This window comes from Poecile atricapillus, chromosome 1, assembly GCF_030490865.1.
Source record: "Poecile atricapillus isolate bPoeAtr1 chromosome 1, bPoeAtr1.hap1, whole genome shotgun sequence".
Classification (NCBI taxonomy): Eukaryota; Metazoa; Chordata; class Aves; order Passeriformes; family Paridae; genus Poecile; species Poecile atricapillus.
Window position 1 is genome coordinate 181223143 of NC_081249.1, and position 18769 is coordinate 181241911.

At 55.1% G+C, this 18769-nt stretch overlaps 1 protein-coding gene across 2 annotated transcripts in view; it reads right to left on the reverse strand.

The window, feature by feature from the left end:
* Window positions 1–1542: 1542 nt before the first annotated feature.
* The window catches only part of LRFN5 (leucine rich repeat and fibronectin type III domain containing 5), a 45920-nt gene continuing 28693 nt past the window's right edge, over window positions 1543–18769 (reverse strand). Inside the window, exons 2-4 of one of the 2 annotated variants that reach the window (XM_058850752.1) lie at window positions 9814–11221; window positions 8098–8810; window positions 1543–1964 (exon numbers count right to left, since the gene is read on the reverse strand). In XM_058850752.1, the coding sequence (XP_058706735.1) occupies window positions 1855–1964; window positions 8098–8810; window positions 9814–11201 (2211 nt within the window). In that variant the 5' untranslated portion in view covers window positions 11202–11221 and the 3' untranslated portion in view covers window positions 1543–1854. Of the gene's footprint in view, window positions 1965–7589; window positions 8811–9813; window positions 11222–18769 lie in introns of those variants that run through there. The other variant, XM_058850742.1, reaches the window with a different exon arrangement.

Below are 18769 nucleotides of genomic sequence, written 5' to 3' on the forward strand. Positions count from 1 at the left end.
TGGGTGAGACTCCTTAGCCTCTCCTCCATGGACTGCTGGGACTGTATCCTGGGAGATGTTGATGTCTCTGCTGGCACAGACAAGCCACAGGCAGGTCACTTAGCCAGCTGGCCCAGCTGAGCTCCATCATCAGCACAGCAGAACAGGGCCAGCAGTGGGACCAGCCTGCACAAGGAGTGACAGCCCCAGGACAGCCCCACCTGTCCTGGTGACAAGACACACCAGAGCTGTGATCTGTTCTCCTGAAGTTATGTTAAGGATTCACCGTGGTTCTGAGGAAGCTCTAAGTGTATCTATGAGCAAGATGGAATGCTGACAAGGGAGAAAAGAAAAAAAAAAATCCATAAAACTCCTTCGGTCTTGTCAGAGGAGCAGGGCAAGGCTGTGTGGGCCAAGGGACTGGGGCAGCATGAGAGAGTCCCAGGCCAGTCCCCAGCTGTCCCCCCAGCCTAGGCTGTCCTGTTAGGACTGACAGTGCTCCAGAGCTCCTGGCACACTGTGGTCAGCTTTGCCTGTCCCATGGCACTCCTGGCACACGGTGCTGGAGCAGTCTGCAGTGCTGTCACCCACTACAGCCCAGGCTGCCCTCCTGGCACAGAGAGAGGGGGCTCTGGGAGCTTCTGTGGCCCCCAGTGCCCCAAGGCTTTCCCCCACGGGCAGATGGGGCTCCCTCTGCCCAAAGGTTGTGTTTCTGCCCAGCACCAAGAGGCAAAGCCAAGCAGCTCCCTGCTGGCACAGCTGCCTGACCCAGCTGGTCACCCCGGGCCAGTGGCACCAGTGGCCACGAGCTGGGGCTGCAGCCAGGCACAGCTCACTGCTCCCACTCTGAGACACGGGAATCACCCACCATAGCTGGGCAGTGCCCAGCCTGACCTCACACAGCTTGGCTGAGCACAAGGACCACGGGCAGCATGGGATCCCTCCATGGGCACAGACCATGGGCAGCACAGGGCCTTTCCATGGGCACAGACCCCAGGCACAGACCCCAGGCACAGACCCCAGGCAGCATGGAATCCCTCCATGGGCACAGACCCCAGGCACAGACCCCAGGCAGTATGGGATCCCTCCATGGGCACAGACCCCAGGCACAGACCCCAGGCAGTACAGGATCCCTCCATGGGCACAGACCCCAGGCAGCACAGGGCCTTTCCATGGGCACAGACCCCAGGCAGTATGGGATCCCTCCATGGGCACAGACCACGGGCAGCACAGGGCCTTTCCATGGGCACAGACCCCAGGCAGCATGGGATCCTTCCATGGGCACAGACCCCAGGCACAGACCCCAGGCAGTACAGGATCCCTCCATGGGCACAGACCACGGGCAGCACAGGGCCTTTCCATGGGCACAGACCCCAGGCACAGACCCCAGGCAGTATGGGATCCTTCCATGGGCACAGACCCCAGGCAGTATGGGATCCTTCCATGGGCACAGACCCCAGGCAGTATGGGATCCCTCCATGGGCACAGACCCCAGGCAGCACAGGGCCTCTCTGGATCAACCAACCTGCCAGGCACAAACCCCTGGATCAACCAACATGCCCATGCCATTTTAGTAAAACATTTATTTGTTCAGGTGATTGAAGCTACCACGTTTACAGCTCGTGACCTCACCACTGGCCACATGGAACATGACCTGGGACTGCAGCTGTTGCCACCAGATTTTTCATCATAATTTTTAGTTATAAAAACCTTGGACACCAGAAAAAACAGGTATTTGAGACTTTAAGTGGCAGATGGGAGACGGGAAAGCTGTGAGGGGGGAAGACAGTTTATCAAGGCAGCCGACCTTGACGGCCAGGTGGCCTCGGCTGCAGCTTCAAGTAAAGGTTTCGGTGGGGTGAGTGCGGTGACACGTCAGTCCTCGGAGAGTTGGAACCGTATTGTTTTCTGCCGAGTAAGAACATCGGTGGCAACGTTTTCAGGGAGTGCAGAAGGGCTGGTGTCCTGCAGAGAGGCCCCGGCTTCTGCGCAAAGAGACAGAACAGAGACAGTGAGGGGATGAGGAGCAGCATCAGCCCTTCCCCTTGGCCAAGCCACGCTGATGTGGGACCACACCAAGAGCCCCAGGAGCTGCCACCGGGCCAGCCTGGCCACGGCACCCACGGATGGTCCCAGAACTGCTGCACAGCCAGCTGGGCACAGCACCAAGGGTCCCAGGAGCTGCCACAGACACAGCCCAGGCAGGAGATGGCAGCAGACCCTGCCCTTGGCCCTGGCACCCGCTGTCTTGGTGCCATGTGCACTGCAGGGGCAGCAAAGCAGGGCAGCTGACAGGAGACTGGGCTAACGGGAGACTGGGCTAACATATCCAGTGTCCCCACCCACACCGCTGCCACAAGTCTTGTCACCATCAGAGAGTGCAGGAACAGCACTGCTGCTGCTGCTGCTGCTGCTGCTTCAGGGAAAATCTAACTGACAAACCCCAAAACCCCCAGCAGAACCAGAAAAGCTCATTGTTCCAGAACCAGAAATTTCTCCATTTTCTAGATTTGTTTCTGCCCTTGCATAGGCCAAGCCTTTGCCCACGGCAGGGACTCCAACGCCGCACGCTGCCAGGGGTTCACGCAGAGCTGGGGACACAGAGCACAGCAAGGGGTGGGTACAGACACAGCACTCACCTTCCTGAGCTTTGCATGCAGGAGGAAAGCTCATTGCAATGAGGATGTGCCATGTGTCACTGTCCTGCCCCACATCAACCCCACGGCACAGGGACAGCCCATGGGGCAGCTGTTCCACCACCCTGCCTGGTCCAGAGCAGGGCCTCACCTGCCACCCAGCACAGCCCAGCCACCCCGGGGAGTGCAGATGTGCCACTGCCATACTCAAATACCAATCAGGCACCACTTTAAACTCATCTTTGTGTTGCCGTGGGTTACAGCCCCCAGACCAGACTGGCCACAGGGACCCCAGGCTTAGGCCAGGTGTGGGTCCCTGTGTGTCCCCCGAGGGGGCTGGGCTCCAACCCTGCCTGGTTTTCCTCATTCCCTCTCCAAGTGGGAATTTCTCCTGCAGAGGAGATGGCACAGCTTGCACACAGCACTGTGGGTGCCTCCAGAGCAGCATCCTGGCCGTGTAGGAGGTAAACCAGCTCACACCAAGCCAGGCACACCAGCCTGGGCTCACTTTACAGATTCCTGACCCAGATGCTTCTAAAGTGCAGTTCTTGTAATGACCTGAAGTGACACAGCACCACAAAACCTGGAGCTTATTCTGTTCATTTTAATACAAACACAGTTCCTCATGTGGGGTCTGCAGCCAGCCATGTGCCACATTTGCTCTTCCCCTTTCAAGTTTCCTTCCTTCCAAGCCAAGCTTCCCTTTCTCTCCAGCAGGAGCCCTCACACTGGCTCTTGTGAATGAATCATTGCATTAGAAGTCCACAGTCAACAACGCAGTAGGATTCACCTTTTACTGGGCTGGCAGGGTGTGGGTGCTGTCCCGGGCACCACACCCGACACAGGCCTGTTCCCTGGGCTCTGTGCCACTGTGTCAGACCTCAGCCCCTCTCCAGGCCTGGGCACTCCCAGACAGGGCACAGGGGTTCCTATTCACAGCTGGTTTTCCTGGCACTCCACGTGCGCCTGCCCGCAGCCGGCAGGGAAGGGTGGAGAAGCTGCTGCTAAGCAGGTGGGCTGGCACCAGCCAGACCCCTCTGCTGTGCCTGATGTCCCCAGGGACAATTCCAGAGGCACAGGGGGTGCAGAACCAGTGGCCAAGGATTTGGTGCTCGGCCTGCGGGGAGCCCCAGCTGGGCTGAGGGGCCACGGTGGGTGACGACCCCAGCACAGCGTGGTGTGGCAGCACAGGCTCTGCCCCAGCCCCAACACACAGCCAGGCACACAGGGACACATTTGCAAAGGGGAGATGGGAGAACCATGTTATTTGCAAGCAGGACCCTATGGACCGGCCACAGTTTGCTGTTTTTAAGTCAGGACTCTGACCAACATTAAAATTATTGCCAGGAGAAGGCAGCGGGCAAGTGGGAGGCTGCTGTTAGTGCAGCTTTTGGGCAGCGATGGTGGACCCTGAGTGGGCAGCAGCAGCATGGAACAGGGAGGTGAATGTTCCTGAGCAATCACAGCGCTGCCAGGTGTGACCATTCTGCCAGTGGCAGCGCTCAGGTTCCAGTACCACCAAAGCTCCAGCATCACTGGAGCTCTGCTTCCCCTTGGTTGATGGGAAGAGAAGTGATCCTGGTAGCAGCTGTAGCCATTACTCCTGGTTTGAAGATTTGAAGGCATTCCCAAGGAAGCAGCCTGCCCCCTCTCTGTGCTGGGTGCCCACCATGGCTTCAGGCAGTGCTGCCATGGCACACGAAGGGCCCTACTGCACCTTCTCGAGCACACACAGCTGCACAGGACTGTCACCCACCACGGTTCCGTGTCACTCCACCGGTCTGGGATGCTCCCAGGGCAATGCTCAGCAGGGCTGCCATGGTCCCCGAGAGGCAGGAGCATCCCCACACTGCTGGCACCAAGCCCCCAGCAGCTCCTCTGCCAGCAGGGCTGAGCACAGCTCGTGCCAGTGCCCCTGCAGGAGCTCTCGGGCAGGCAGCGTGCCCCAGCCAGGGCAGGGGGTGCCCAGGAGCTGTGTCCCCTCTCCCATGCACAGGACAGGTGGCCGTGCCATGGCTGCAGACGTGGCACATGGGCACAAGGGGAGGGCTGGTGAACACTTGGGGATGTGCTGCAGAAATGAAGCCACGCTGGCAGCAGAGCGAAGCAGCACCGTGTATTCACAGTAAGGACAAGGCAGGGAAGGCAGCAGACACGAGAGACAAAACACAACACCCTGGACAGGCCATTCCATGGGGTCTGTGCCCCTGTGACAGCCAGACCCTCCTCTGTCCAGGCACAGCCACACCAGCCCCGCACAGAGCCCCACCTCCAGAGAAGGCCTGGGCACACCCCTGTGTTCCAGGCATTGCAAGAGCTGAGAACTTTGTGAAGCAGTTTCTCCTCCAGCAGTGCCTGTGAACAGAGACTCTCTCAGGGCTCACATCTCAGATAATCTGTGGCCGAGCAGGAGCACACTGAGCCCAGCTGCAGGCAGGCGATGCCTGAGGGGCAGGGAGGCACCTTGGGCTCATGTCCCTGCAGAGCCCTCCACAGCTGGGGGTGATGCTGGGGCCACAGCACATCACACCCCCCATCCCATCACCTCCTGCAGGGAGCAGCTATCCACTCTGGGGGAAATAACCTTGAACCTATTCTGACCCAGGAGCATCTGAGCACTTTTTCTGTCTCACACAGTTGGCAACCTATGGTTTTTGCAGAACAGAAAGGACAGAGAATTTCCTCCCCCATGAGGCTTCCCAAACTTTGAATTAAGCCTGAATAAAACTAAATGTCCCACTGCATAGTTATGCCAGTGGGAACAGATGATTCCATGCCCAGGGCATTCCCAAGGGATGATCCTCTCAGCCAGGGAGAGAAGCAAGCACAAGAGGAACCCCCAGATCCCCTTTCTTGCACTATCAACAGAGAATCAAACCAAACACAGGGCCATATGGTCCCTGTACACTGCTTAACACAGAGGCACCATGGACAGAACATCAGCTGCAGTGCTTAGAAAATTATTCCTTTGAGTGAAAAATTAAAAATATAAAAATAAATTTCCTTAAACCACAAGACACCATTAGTATTTTAGCACTTTCACAAAACATCACACAGATTTAGGTCCAGTTTTAGACAACATATAAAAGCATTTTCATTTGACGTTTTCAAAATGCATGATTAAACCCAACCACTCCACAGCAAACCTCTGACAATCTCCCTCTACCCCAGCGTGGTGGGGAAGGTGCCTCTGCCAGCACAGTCCCTCACTGGGGCTCAGACCTTCACATTTGACCCACACTGGGCACAGCCCTTGTAATCAGACTGCCAGACCCTGGACAGACCTCCCCTGTCCTTGACAGCACGTTATTTAATACCTCCCTTCTGTTTGTGCAGTGCTCATGGGTTGCCAGAGCAATCCAAGGAGGGATTTATTGTACTTTTTTTTTAATTTTTCCAGCAGGAAGCAGGTTTTCTCATTTTGAGGCTTTCCTATTTGGTCTCTGCACTTCCTGTGGGAAGCAAGAAGTATTTCTAAAAAAGAAGCAGCCTCTTCTTTTTAAGACCTTTACACCACTGTCATTGACTTTGTTCCTCCACGACAGGCAATAAAATCAGCCAGAGCAACCCACAATGGCCAAGAGCACCAGCCCTGTGCTGCAGAGTCCCAGCAGTAGAGACGGGGTGCCAGGGGCTGTTCCCACTCTGAGATGTTCCCCCACAACTGCCCTGGGGCCTCCTGCTGCCCTGGCTGGAGCCAGGCTGGCCTCAGGCACCTGCCTTAGTTATGGTGCCCCCAGGAACAAACACACAGGGTATAAAACTTAACTATTCTCTCACTTTTATGGCCACAAAGCCCATCTTGAACCTATTATTCGGCATCTGAGAATGCACAGTGCTCAAATATTCAGAGTTAAGCGGTCTCTAATTTGAATATGATGACCATATGAGTTTAATTAATATTAACTCACTTTACAGTGAGCAGAGCAGCTGCCATCCCCACAACAAAATCTGCACCCACTGTCCCCTGCTGCTGTGGGGTTCTGTCCCTACAGAGTGGCCCAAAATCCCTCTATCCCACCGGCACCGCAATTAAGAGCAGCTTAAAGGAGAGACCATCATCTCCCAGGCCCTTCAACGCACTCCGGGACTGAAAAGCACTGGATCAAACCATAAAGTTCAGAGGAAATACATCCCAAAGGTCCAGGACAGCAGGAGATGGCCATCATCACCCAACCAGCCACCGCCGCGGTGCCGAAGGGCCGCGTCCCTGCCGGCTGCAGCCCTGCTGCCCACCTGGCCTGCCAGCCCCGCTCACCGCCCTGCTCAGCCCTGCCCTGCCCTGCCCCCCGAGCCCCCAGCCCCGCTCCCTCCCCAGGGGCTGCAGGACAGGTTCACACCACGGGCTGTGGCTGCTCTGGGACTGTGGCTCAGGCACCTTTCCAGGGAGAAGCCGTGTGCGATCCCACCGCTTCAGCAGCGCCCAGCCCCGGCCAGCCGGACCCGGCACAAGGGGATGGAGCCGGCACAAGGGGATGGAGCCGGCACAAGGGGATGGACCCGGCACAAGGGGATGGACCCGGCACAAGGGGATGGAGCCGGCACAAGGGGATGGACCCCGCACGCTGCCGCCTCCTCATCCTCCTCCCGGCCCCACGGCGGGAGCTGTGGAGCACCGGGGCCCCGGCCCGGCTCCGGCAGGGCAGTCACCGCGAGGCTGGCTGGCGTACCGAGTGAATATTTTATTTTACACAACATAACAACACAGCGTTGTTGCTCCTGTACAGCATCTGCCTAAAAACAAAGGCAACACCATTGTCACGAAAAAGAAATATACAGTCTGACCGGTTTAAAAAATATCATTTTACTAATTGATCCAGAAGTGGTTATTTGTTAGCTTGGAGGAAATTGCATTTCCTTTATAAAAGGCTTTTTCTGTGAAAACTCTCTCTTTTGTTTTCTGCTACCGCAGAACCAGGAAGCCAGTCCTAGAGCAGGGAAGGCACTGGTGCTGTTTCGTGCTTTTTTTCGCCCCTTAATCTTTTTTTCCTTTTTTTTTTTTTTTTTTTTTTTTTTTTAATCTCTGAATGTTGCCTTCGGTTTTGATATTAAATAAAACCAAACGAAAACTAAATAACCCCCCCGTGTGCACTGGGTGGCTTATACAGAACCCCGCATGAACAAGCCATTAATCAGCGAGACAGCAGTGGACATCCAAATCCAATTCCCTGGGAAAGGGAGTTTCACACAATGTTTGGTGGTGTTTTGTTTTTAGTTAAAATAAAAAATTAAAAAAAAAAAAAAAAAAGAAAAAAGAAAAAAAAAGCAGGTCACACAGTGCTTTCCAATATCCACTCAGAACTGGAGAAAGTTGCTTTTCCGCTATCGGCCCCGGCGCAGTCTGCCTGGACTAGCATCCCGTTCATGGACATGCTCCGCTTGGAGCGCAGTCCGCCGGAGCCGCGGGGCTCCAGCAGCTCACCGCCCAGCGAGCGCCGGCGCTTGGCTCGGGACGCGTCCGCCGGCAGAGTGAGGAACTTACTTGGCTTTGATTGTGCTCTTTTGTACGTGTGGGCCGCAGGGGCCGCGTCTGGGGGGCGGCTGGCTAACTGCAGGGCCGTGGAGTTATTTCTGTTCGAGTTCTGGGGCTCGGCGCTGCCGCCAGCCTCGCCCTGCAGATCGCTGCCGGGCTTTGGCCCCGACTTTCGCTTCTGCTTCTGCGAGAGGGAAGTGCTGGAAGTCCAGGCGGGAGGCAAAGCGGAGGTAGTGGTGGCTGAGTCCTGGCTGGAGCCGGTGTCCGGTGACTGCGTCACACCATCGCTGGCAGCCTTGCAGCACTGGATGCCCTCCTCGTGCCCGAGAGCCTGCTTGGACATGGACTGGGACAGCACCCCACTGCAGCCCTGCATCTGAGCCCCGTTCGTCTGCGAGTACACGTTGCTGACCTTGGTGGCCTTTTGCTGCCCGTTGTTGTTGCACACCTTGTAGCGGATCATGAGGATGATGATGAACACGAGAACAGATGCCACAATGATCCCACCAATGATGATAATCATGGTCCCACCCAGGAACTGGGACTGCATGAAGTGGCAGCGCACGTAATCCTGCTCGGTGGTGAACTGTGTGCAGCCCACGACTCTGGTGGCCGTCAGCGAGGTGATCCCATCGTCGTAGATGGCCAGCACGCACAGGTCGTACATCGTCCCCGCAGCCAGGTTGTTGACCAGAAAGGTTTTGCTCGTGGGAGGTATCATTCTGGGGGAGAAGGAAACCAGTGTGAATGAACCTGGCAGACACACCGGCACCTTCCCACCCTGTGGGGCAGCCCAGGCCATGCTGGGCACCACCGTGGCTTGTCTGTCCTGCTTCTGCCGCAGCCCCAGTGGGCTGATCTCCATCCCCCCAGCAGCTCCTGCCTGGCCTTTGATGTAGCAGCAGTCACTGCCAAGCCCCCTGGCCTGGCTCAGCATGGCAGGGCCCCCCATTAGAACAGCCACATCAAAAACAGGATCACAGAATGCCTTGGGCTGGAAGCAACATTTAACAACCATCGAGTCCACCCTCCTGCCATAGACAGGAACACCTTTCACTAGACAAAGTTGCTCCAAGCCCTGTCCAGCCTGGCCTTGGACACTTCATGGATAGGGTACCCACAACTTCTCTAAGGAACCTGTGCCAGGGTCTCACTGTTCTCATAGGGAAGAATTTTTTTCAGTTATCTGATCTACATCTACCCTTTTTCAGTTTAAAGCCAGTACCCCTTGTCCTAGTAATGGATGAAGGAATTCACAGAAGAGATGACAAAGCAAAGCCGGTGCTGAAGGGTGCAACAGCTACACCAGGCAGCACAGAGCCCCCCTGCACTTCACAGCACAGGCACCGCCTGACAGTGCTGTGAGGAAACATGGTCACAGACACTGTCTTCCCTGTGCTTCCATAAAGCTGAGCACATTAGGATCCATTTAATCCATCTACTTTCACAACCTTTCTCAGATCAGTTCAGAGGATTAGAGGTCCAGTTGGATTATCTAAAAATAATACTGTTCTAAGTAATAATTAGTTAATTAAGTTATAATTTTCCCATCTGTGAGCAGAAATGGCACAAGTCCTTCCTGAGGCTCCCACCATGAGCTGCTGGGGCTGGGCTCCGCTCGGCTGGCACAGCATGGCACAGGAACTCCGGCAGAGGGGCTGCTCATCCCACGCCTGCACCAAGCACCCAGCACGGTCCCACACGGGCAGGCTGGGGCTGCCTTACCTGTAAACAAGCGAGTCATCGTAAGTACCATTGTACTGGATCTGAAACATACGTATCCCAGGTATATTCCTCTGAAAATTGAATTTCAGCAGAGCCGTGGAAGATGTCGCTTCCGCAACAACCACCTTCTTATCCTGGCTGACTTTAGTATCCCCATTGCTACTGCTCGCATTGGAGCCCGACTTGGTGGATGTGGAGATATCCGAGGAGCCTGGGTCAGGCTCGTGGATGTGGTTTGTGCTGTTCAGCAAGTGGGGGAGTTTGATGATGTGCAGGTCCACTGTCTGCGTGGCCTCCCCTGCTGGGTTGGAAGCAATGCAGGTGAAGGAGCCCGTGTCCTTCACCGTCGTGATAAGGATGTCGAGCGTCCCGTTGTCGTACACCGTGGACCTGGTGGCGTTGGAAATCAGTTTGCCCTCAGGTGAAATCCAATGGATTGCTGGCTCAGGGTCACCCCGGGCCTTGCAGCGCAGGGCTGCCCGCTGCCCCTCCAGCACCCGCAGCTCGTGGGTGTGCCGGGTGATGAGCGGGGGCTCGCAGAGGAACTCCTCCTCAGGGATCGACCAGAAGTACCGGCCAGACAGGAGTGTAGGAGAGGCACAGGTCTCCAGGTCATCCTCCCTGGAAAGGCGCCTCAGCCACAAAAGCTCACAGTTGCAATGCAAGGGGTTCCCACCAAAGCTCAGCGCAAATGTTGAGGGGCTGATAATTCCTGAGGTTGCCAGCACCTGAGCACGCTGGAAGAGCGGATCAGGTGGTAGCTTCTGCAGTTTGTTGGATGTGACGTCCAGCCTGGTCATCTTGTGGAGGTGGGAGAAGGTCCCCTTAGGAATATGGTCAATCATGTTGTGGTCAAGACTGAGAGTGTGCAAACTGACCATTTTCTCCACAGCATCCCAGGGGATGGTTTCCAGATTGTTGTAAGACAAATCCAATTCCTCCAGAGCTAAAACATCATCAAAAGCTGTGGAAGAAATTAAGGTCAGCTGATTATTGTTCAGTATCAAGTGGTGGAGATTGGAGAGCCCACTGAACATGTCATTAGTGATCTTAGTCAATCGGTTGCTGTTCAAATGCAGAGCCCGCAAATTGCGCAGGTCGGCAAATGCATGAGGTGTGATAAAACTGATTGTATTCCGGGACAGCGTCAGGTCCACCAGGCTGGTCATGTTGGCAAAGTCTTTCCTTTTAATGTTTGTAACAAAGTTGTCTGCCAGCCGCAGCTCCACGGTCCTCCTGTCAATGTTGGGAGGAACAAACAAGAGCCCTTTCTTGGCACAGAGGGTGGCGAGGTTCGGAGACAAGATCTGACAGACGCAGCGCTTGGGGCAGATCTGAGCTCGCACCGCTACGCCAATCAACAGCAGAAACAAAAGCAGTTTTTCCATTGTAGAACAGATTCAAGAGCCTGCAAGACAGAGCAAACAGCGGTTAGTATCTGTGAGATAAGACAGACATAATGAAAAAGCCAAGACAAGTAGTCTGTGGTTAAACCATGGAACTGAAGCTCAGGTAGCAGCGGGTCACCCTCACCATGTTACCTGGTTCTTCTTCATTCCCCCATCCTGACACACAAGTGCCTGTACTGCCTGCCAGGAGTACAGCTGAGAATCTGGATGTTTGCAGGTGCACATATGCACACCCTGACACTCACATACAAATGACAAAGTGATTGGGAAGCCACTTGCTGCCCTTCGGGCCCATCCTCCTGCCCAGCTCACCTCCACATCCCAGCAGAGCCCCTGACCTCCCAGGCTGCTGGCCACAGTGACAAATATCCAGGTATAGAAAATGGGGAGTGGTACATGTGTGATTCACTTGCTGAGCTGAAACTCTCAGCAGTGTTGAAATCACGGCAGGTCAATGGGTTTACAGCCATCTCCACTGAACATTTAAGCTCTTAATGCTATTTTCAGAATAAACTCAAAAGGAGTTAATTTTATGTCATTCAAACCCCAAAAACGCAAACAAAACAAAACAAAACAAAACAAAACAAAACAAAACAAAAAAACCCAAAAACCAACCAACCAGACAAACAAACAAAAAAACCAACCAAAAAAAACCCAAAAAAAACCCCCCACAAAGTCCAAGAAAAGCCCCCACAACAAAGATCCAAATAAAAATGGATCTTGGGCTAATTTTAGCTGATCTCAGTTTTCTGGCTCCCCCGGAAAGCCCAGCAGTTCAATCAGCTTTATCACTTCCACTGCCAGGCCCGGCTCCGCGTGACAAGTGGGAACAGGGCCGACAGCAGCAGTGCCCACTCCAGCTCAGTGAGATCATCCATCAGTGGCTGTGCCGAGGTTTCGTGGCACGGGCAGGTGGGAGGGCTGGGGGATGCTCCTCTGTGGAGCAGGTGGGAGCACGGTCGCGTGCAGAAGCACCCACGTGTCTGGGAGGGAACTGGTGCCACTGTGAGCAGTGGTGCTCAGAGGGGCTCCAGGCTGCAGCTGAGGCACTCAGCTCCCTTTGGGACCAGAACAATTTTACATGGTCAGATCTGATTACTCAGACCCATTACCATCCCAGAGATCCATTAATGAAGCTCAGCTAAAATACAGTTTCACAGCTAGACAGAACCAGCAGTCTTGAATCGTCACTGATATTTAAAGACATTTAATGTTAGAACGACAATCATTGCTCCTGTTGTCTGGTCTATCCAAAACACAAACCAAATCCGTGGTGCTGTTCAAGCAGAGGCAACAAATAGATTAGTGAAAATACCAGCCTTAAACCCTGCTTTTCAGCACAACCAATGTACTTTTTCCTGATACTTCTGCAGACTGCAAGTATTCAGGACTACTCCAACTTCTGAGTTCCCACTGGAAAAATAAAAGATTGCTACTGCAGTCCAAAGCAGAGTCTGCTACTGTGGGCAGTGCTGGGAGCTGCTCCCATAACCAGAATAACCACCACCATTCTTGCTGCCGTGACTTGTGGCAGAAAGCAAAGTGCCATGGCAGTATTCAGGTATGTTCTATGGACTCACTTTCATGACAGCACTGCAAATCAGGGTGGCCCTGCAGGTGATAAGGACCTGGAGGGGAATGGCAATGTCAAGCAGTGGAGGAAACTGCCTGCTGCAGCCCCCAAACACTACTGGTGTCATCCACCAGCCACCTCCCAACCCAGCAGGCGCACTTCATGGCCAGGGACTAGCACCTGTCCTTTCCAGGTGGGACTTTGCTCCTTCAATGTACACCTGGTAAGCACTGGACTGGAATCAGGGCATCTGCAGCACAGCCACTGCAGGAGTCCCTGGCCAGACTTGGCTGGGGACACCACACTCATTTAAATTTGCAAACTTAGTGCTGCCAATTTAGATTCATTGCTATGATTGAAGTCATGTGCCTGGATTCAGCCGAGTCCATTGCTAGAGCTACCCAAGACTAACACAAGCTTGAATCCAAATCAGCAAGCTCACGAGTTTGGAAATGCCACTACAAGATGAATCGACTTAACAGCTGGGATGACAAGGTTACCATAAAGTTAGCTACCAGCAGAGGTGGGTGTTTTGGACGTTAAGAGAGTTTTGGATATTATCTCTGCCAATATCCTCCGGTCAAATGCCCAGCATACGGCCAGAGCTGGACGCAATGCCTTCAGTGAACACCCGGCTCAAAGGCCTGCAGCAAACGGGGCAAGACCAGCCAGTGGCCAGTCACCAGCACTGTCCCCATGACTTGGGTTTAGGGCCAGTCCTCTCCCGGGTCTCTCTCAGTGACCTGAGCAGGGAGAAGAGTGCACCCCACATACATCTGCCAGTGATACTGAACTAGGAGGAGGGACTGAGGCCTTGAGAGCATGGGGTCCTTATGGAGAGGTTCTGGTGCTGAGCACCCACCAGCCCTGAGCGCAACAAAGACCAGTGAGGATTTGGTATCTGGACGCCTCAACTGATGGAAACAGCAAAGCCACACCTGGATCTACATGAGGCAGCTGGTACCCCAGGCTGTGCAGGGATGGGGACAGCCCATCCTCCCCAGCCTGGGCACCATCCCTTGCTGCAGGGGTAGCATAAACACTTCATCTCCTTGCTGAAAAAACACAGAGTGTTTCTTCCCAGAGTGCTCAGTGCAGCAGTCTTGTGGCAGAGCTCCACCACTGAGACATCCTAGATGACAACACGAACTGCAGAACCTGCTGGCTTAGGAGGAGAGCCATCAAAAATCACATCTGCTGAAAGTCAGCCTGGACATGTGTGCCCTCCTCCCCCAGCACACCTCATCCCCCACACAGGTAATCTGCAGAGATATCAGTTCTGGCATGGCTTAGAGCTCATTGCAGTAAACACCTTTTTGACTAACGAAAGCAATATGTGATTATTATTACTTGCTTAAAAGACAGAAAAACAGAAAGGAAGCTTCATTCACACATAAAACAAATGCCAGCTTCCTGGGAAGGTAAGCACTGCCCATTTACTGCTCGGTGCCTGCAATAGGACAAGGGTAGTCAAGCTCTTCATGTGACATCTGTGATTCACAAAAAAAGCCTCTCACATATACTCTTTACATCCATTCTGTGGCTACATTTGATCATTTTGAGTTATTCACCTGTCTATAAAACCTAAGTTCGAGTTGCTGTGGGCTGCACAGCTCATGGTCACACAGAGTGGGAACTGTGTCTCCAAAGAGCCGGGAACCTGCAAGCCCCAGCACGCTGCCAGGGGCTGGGAGCCCCTCCACTGCTCCCCCATCGGCTGGAGGTGACTGACTGGAGGCCCTAGACTGCTGCTCCTGTCCCTGAGCAGAGGAAGTATTTTCCTACCCCCATTTCTCAGGTATGGAGCAGGTCTGCCAGTGGTTGGGGCTCAAGGGGACAGGGACCCCTCCAGCACTGTCACCCCCTGCCCACCTTCCCCTGGCCACTCTCAGGTGGGAAGTGCCCACACAGTGGGTGACACTCCCACAGTCCCTCCCCTGCCAGGTGTCTTCTGGCCTTCACACCACCTCCAGCCCAGCTCTGGAACACAGACCTCCACTCCAGCCCAGCACCAGCTGTCCTCCAGCATGGACAGCAGGCACCCGCCAGCCCCAGCCCTGGCAGCTGCAGAACAGCCATCTCTGCACAGAGGAGGAACCCTGAGCTCACAGGGGACCACACACAGGCAGGATGTAGGGGCAGCTGGGGCACACTCCAGCTCCAGCACCACACTTGGCTCTCTGAGACCCACTGGAGGATTTCCGCTGCTTCCAGAGGAGCCACCGGCTCCTGTCAGGGGGTGACAGCCCCAACAGCCCCTGGTGCATCCTGGGGCACACACATGTCCTCTGGCCAGCACTTCCAAAGGGCAGACTCCCACCACAAACCTCTGCAGGGTCTGAGAGGTGCTGGGGAATGGCCAGAGTAACCCCAAGCCCTGTTCTGAGCCCCCCACCTGGGTGAGCGGCAGGCACAGCGCCGTACCCAGCCAGCAGCAGCCCGTGGGAATAACTACCCACCTGTTCTAGCAACAGAGAGAGGTCAGGTGAAGTGCTAATGAATTTGAAATTCCTGCCTGGAATGGATCCAAGGAACCCATGACTGAAATGTTATGTACTGTGATGGATCCTTGTGCCCAGCATACTGCATGCTGGGGGTTTTGACTCTTCCTTTTTGGGATATGAAGTGCAGCATCTGCCAGTGAGCCCAGTGCTCCAAAGGACCATTTACATATTGTGGATCACACAAAACATGGGAGCAGCAGAATCCATAAGACAGCCATTAAACAAGTTCCACTACATCCAATTGCTGTTTGGATGGTCAGTGTTACACATGGTCAGCATGCCAGGGATGCCCAGTGTGCACACCAGAGCTGCTGGAGCCAGCTGCCAACCCAGGGCCTGGCTCAGACATCATCTGTCATTGCTGAGGTCATAACTACTGACTGCCCTCCCCACCCATCCAAAAGTCAGGATTCTCAGGATGTCTGCAAATGCAGTTTCATGATGGGGAAAAAATAGTCTGGAAGCTGATGATGTTCATCTGCTGGGGATGGAGGAAGGGAAATCATGGCATCAGCCATCACGGGCATCCCAGAGCCAGGACAGAAAGCGGTATGTAAAAGGAGATTCTGGGATCTGTGGCATTCCAGCTGCTGGGACCAGTGAAGTGGAGAACAAGTAGATTCAGTACCACAAAGATCAGTGGTCTGTAAACAGGTTGGAGGATTTTTCTGAATTGGAAACAAAGTACCTGAAAAAAAACCCATTTGAATCAAAGAAACTCATCCAGAGGTTTGCTTTGGGGGCTGTGATAGCCACCCAGTGCTGAGCTGGCCAGGATCACCATCCAGGAGCACCAGCCAGGACCACAAGGCCACCATGTTTGACACTTGCTATAGGACTGGACAGGTGCATCCCCATGGGGAGCCATGAGACTGGGACATCCTGTATCCTGGTCCTAGTTAAAGGGCTTCAAACAGCCATGAACCCCTCAGACCTCTGGGAATCTTACAAGCAAGGGGAGACCCAGGCCCAAAGTGAAGGCCAGGGGCAATGCTGCCAGCTCATACAGGGATGTTGCCTTTCCTGACATAATGTATGTTCCTTCCTCAAAAGCTCAATTTCTGGATTTTTGCTCGGTTTCCCCTGTCTTCTACACAACAAACAGCTTCAGCACTTGTCCTTGCAATCCACAGCTTAAAAAGATGCCCATAAAGTTCAGAAACTGAAGAGAAAAATAGAATATCCTTTTTTGAAAGCACTTTATTTTATAATTACTTCACATTGTCTGGAGCAGACAACACTCAACAATGCCAAGTGCTCGGAAAGGTAAAAAACCCATGGGGTTCCTGCAGCAGTCCACATGTCACAGCTGGAGCGTTTCCAGCAGAAGCAGGGACATGGGCACATTCTGCGCATCATCCCTTCACTGCTGCTGACACAGCATCCTGTGTCCTGCATTTTCACAAGAATGCTGGAGCCTTCCCAGGAGGCATGGGCAGGGTCAGGATGGCTGCACGCAGGGGAATGCCCAGCACTCACCACCCTGGCCCTGCTCCTCACCACTGGCTGCTGCCTGGTGGCAGCTCCCCTGGGACAGCGACCCTGGGGTCAGCACAGCCAGGGCAGCAGAGACACGGCATTGCCAGGGATTTCATTCCTTCCCCTTCTCCTCCTGCTCCCTGCCATGCCCCACACTGTCTCCATCGCACACACGTCCCCGTGAGCTGCTCTGAGCACACGGGACCAGCGCTCCCAGCACTGCGGCCTGCCACGCACAGACACCGGCAGACAAGGTGGGAGCACGCTTCCAGCACGCTCCCCATGTGCCTCCTGCACACCTCCAGCACTCCTGCACCCCTCCAGCACTCCTCCTGCACACCTCAGCACTCCTGCACACCTCCAGCACTCCTCCTGCACAGCTCCAGCACTCCTCCTGCACACCTCCAGCACTCCTCCTGCACACCTCAGCACTCCTCCTGCACACCTCAGCACTCCTGCACACCTCAGCACTCCTGCACACCTCAGCACTCCTCCTGCACACCTCCAGCACTCCTGCACACCTCCAGCACTCCTCCTGCACAGCTCCAGCATTCCTCCTGCACACCTCAGCACTCCTGCACATCTCCAGCACTCCTCCTGCACACCTCAGCACTCCTCCTGCACAGCTCCAGCACTCCTGCACACCTCAGCACTCCTGCACATCTCCAGCACTCCTCCTGCACACCTCAGCACTCCTGCACACCTCAGCACTCCTCCTGCACATCTCCAGCACTCCTCCTGCACACCTCAGCACTCCTCCTGCACACCTCAGCACTCCTCCTGCACACCTCCAGCACTCCTGCACACCTCAGCACTCCTCCTGCACATCTCCAGCACTCCTCCTGCACACCTCAGCACTCCTCCTGCACACCTCAGCACTCGTGCACACCTCAGCACTCCTCCTGCACATCTCCAGCACTCCTCCTGCACACCTCAGCACTCCTCCTGCACACCTCAGCACTCCTCCTGCACACCTCAGCACTCCTGCACACCTCCAGCACTCCTCCTGCACACCTCAGCACTCCTCCTGCACACCTCAGCACTCCTGCACACCTCCAGCACTCCTGCACACCTCAGCACTCCTGCACACCTCCAGCACTCCTGCACACCTCAGCACTCCTCCTGCACACCTCAGCACTCCTCCTGCACACCTCCAGCACTCCTGCACACCTCAGCACTCCTGCACACCTCCAGCACTCCTGCACACCTCCAGCACTCCTCCTGCACAGCTCCAGCACTCCTGCACACCTCAGCACTCCTCCTGCACAGCTCAGCACTCCTGCACACCTCAGCACTCCTGCACACCTCCAGCACTCCTCCTGCACACCTCAGCACTCCTGCACACCTCAGCACTCCTCCTGCACAGCTCCAGCACTCCTCCTGCACACCTCCAGCACTCCTGCACACCTCCAGCACTCCTCCTGCACACCTCAGCACTCGTCCTGCACACCTCAGCACTCCTGCACACCTCCAGCACTCCTGCACACCTCCAGCACTCCTCCTGCACACCTCAGCACTCCTGCACACCTCAGCACTCCTCCTGCACAGCTCCAGCACTCCTCCTGCACACCTCCAGCACTCCTGCACACCTCCAGCACTCCTCCTGCACACCTCAGCACTCCTGCACACCTCAGCACTCCTCCTGCACAGCTCCAGCACTCCTGCACACCTCAGCACTCCTGCACACCTCAGCACTCCTCCTGCACAGCTCAGCACTCCTGCACACCTCAGCACTCCTGCACACCTCAGCACTCCTCCTGCACACCTCAGCACTCCTGCACACCTCAGCACTCCTGCACACCTCAGCACTCCTGCACACCTCAGCACTCCTCCTGCACACCTCAGCACTCCTGCACACCTCCAGCACTCCTCCTGCACACCTCAGCACTCGTCCTGCACACCTCAGCACTCCTGCGCACCTCCAGCACTCCTCCTGCACACCTCAGCACTCCTGCACACCTCAGCACTCCTCCTGCACAGCTCCAGCACTC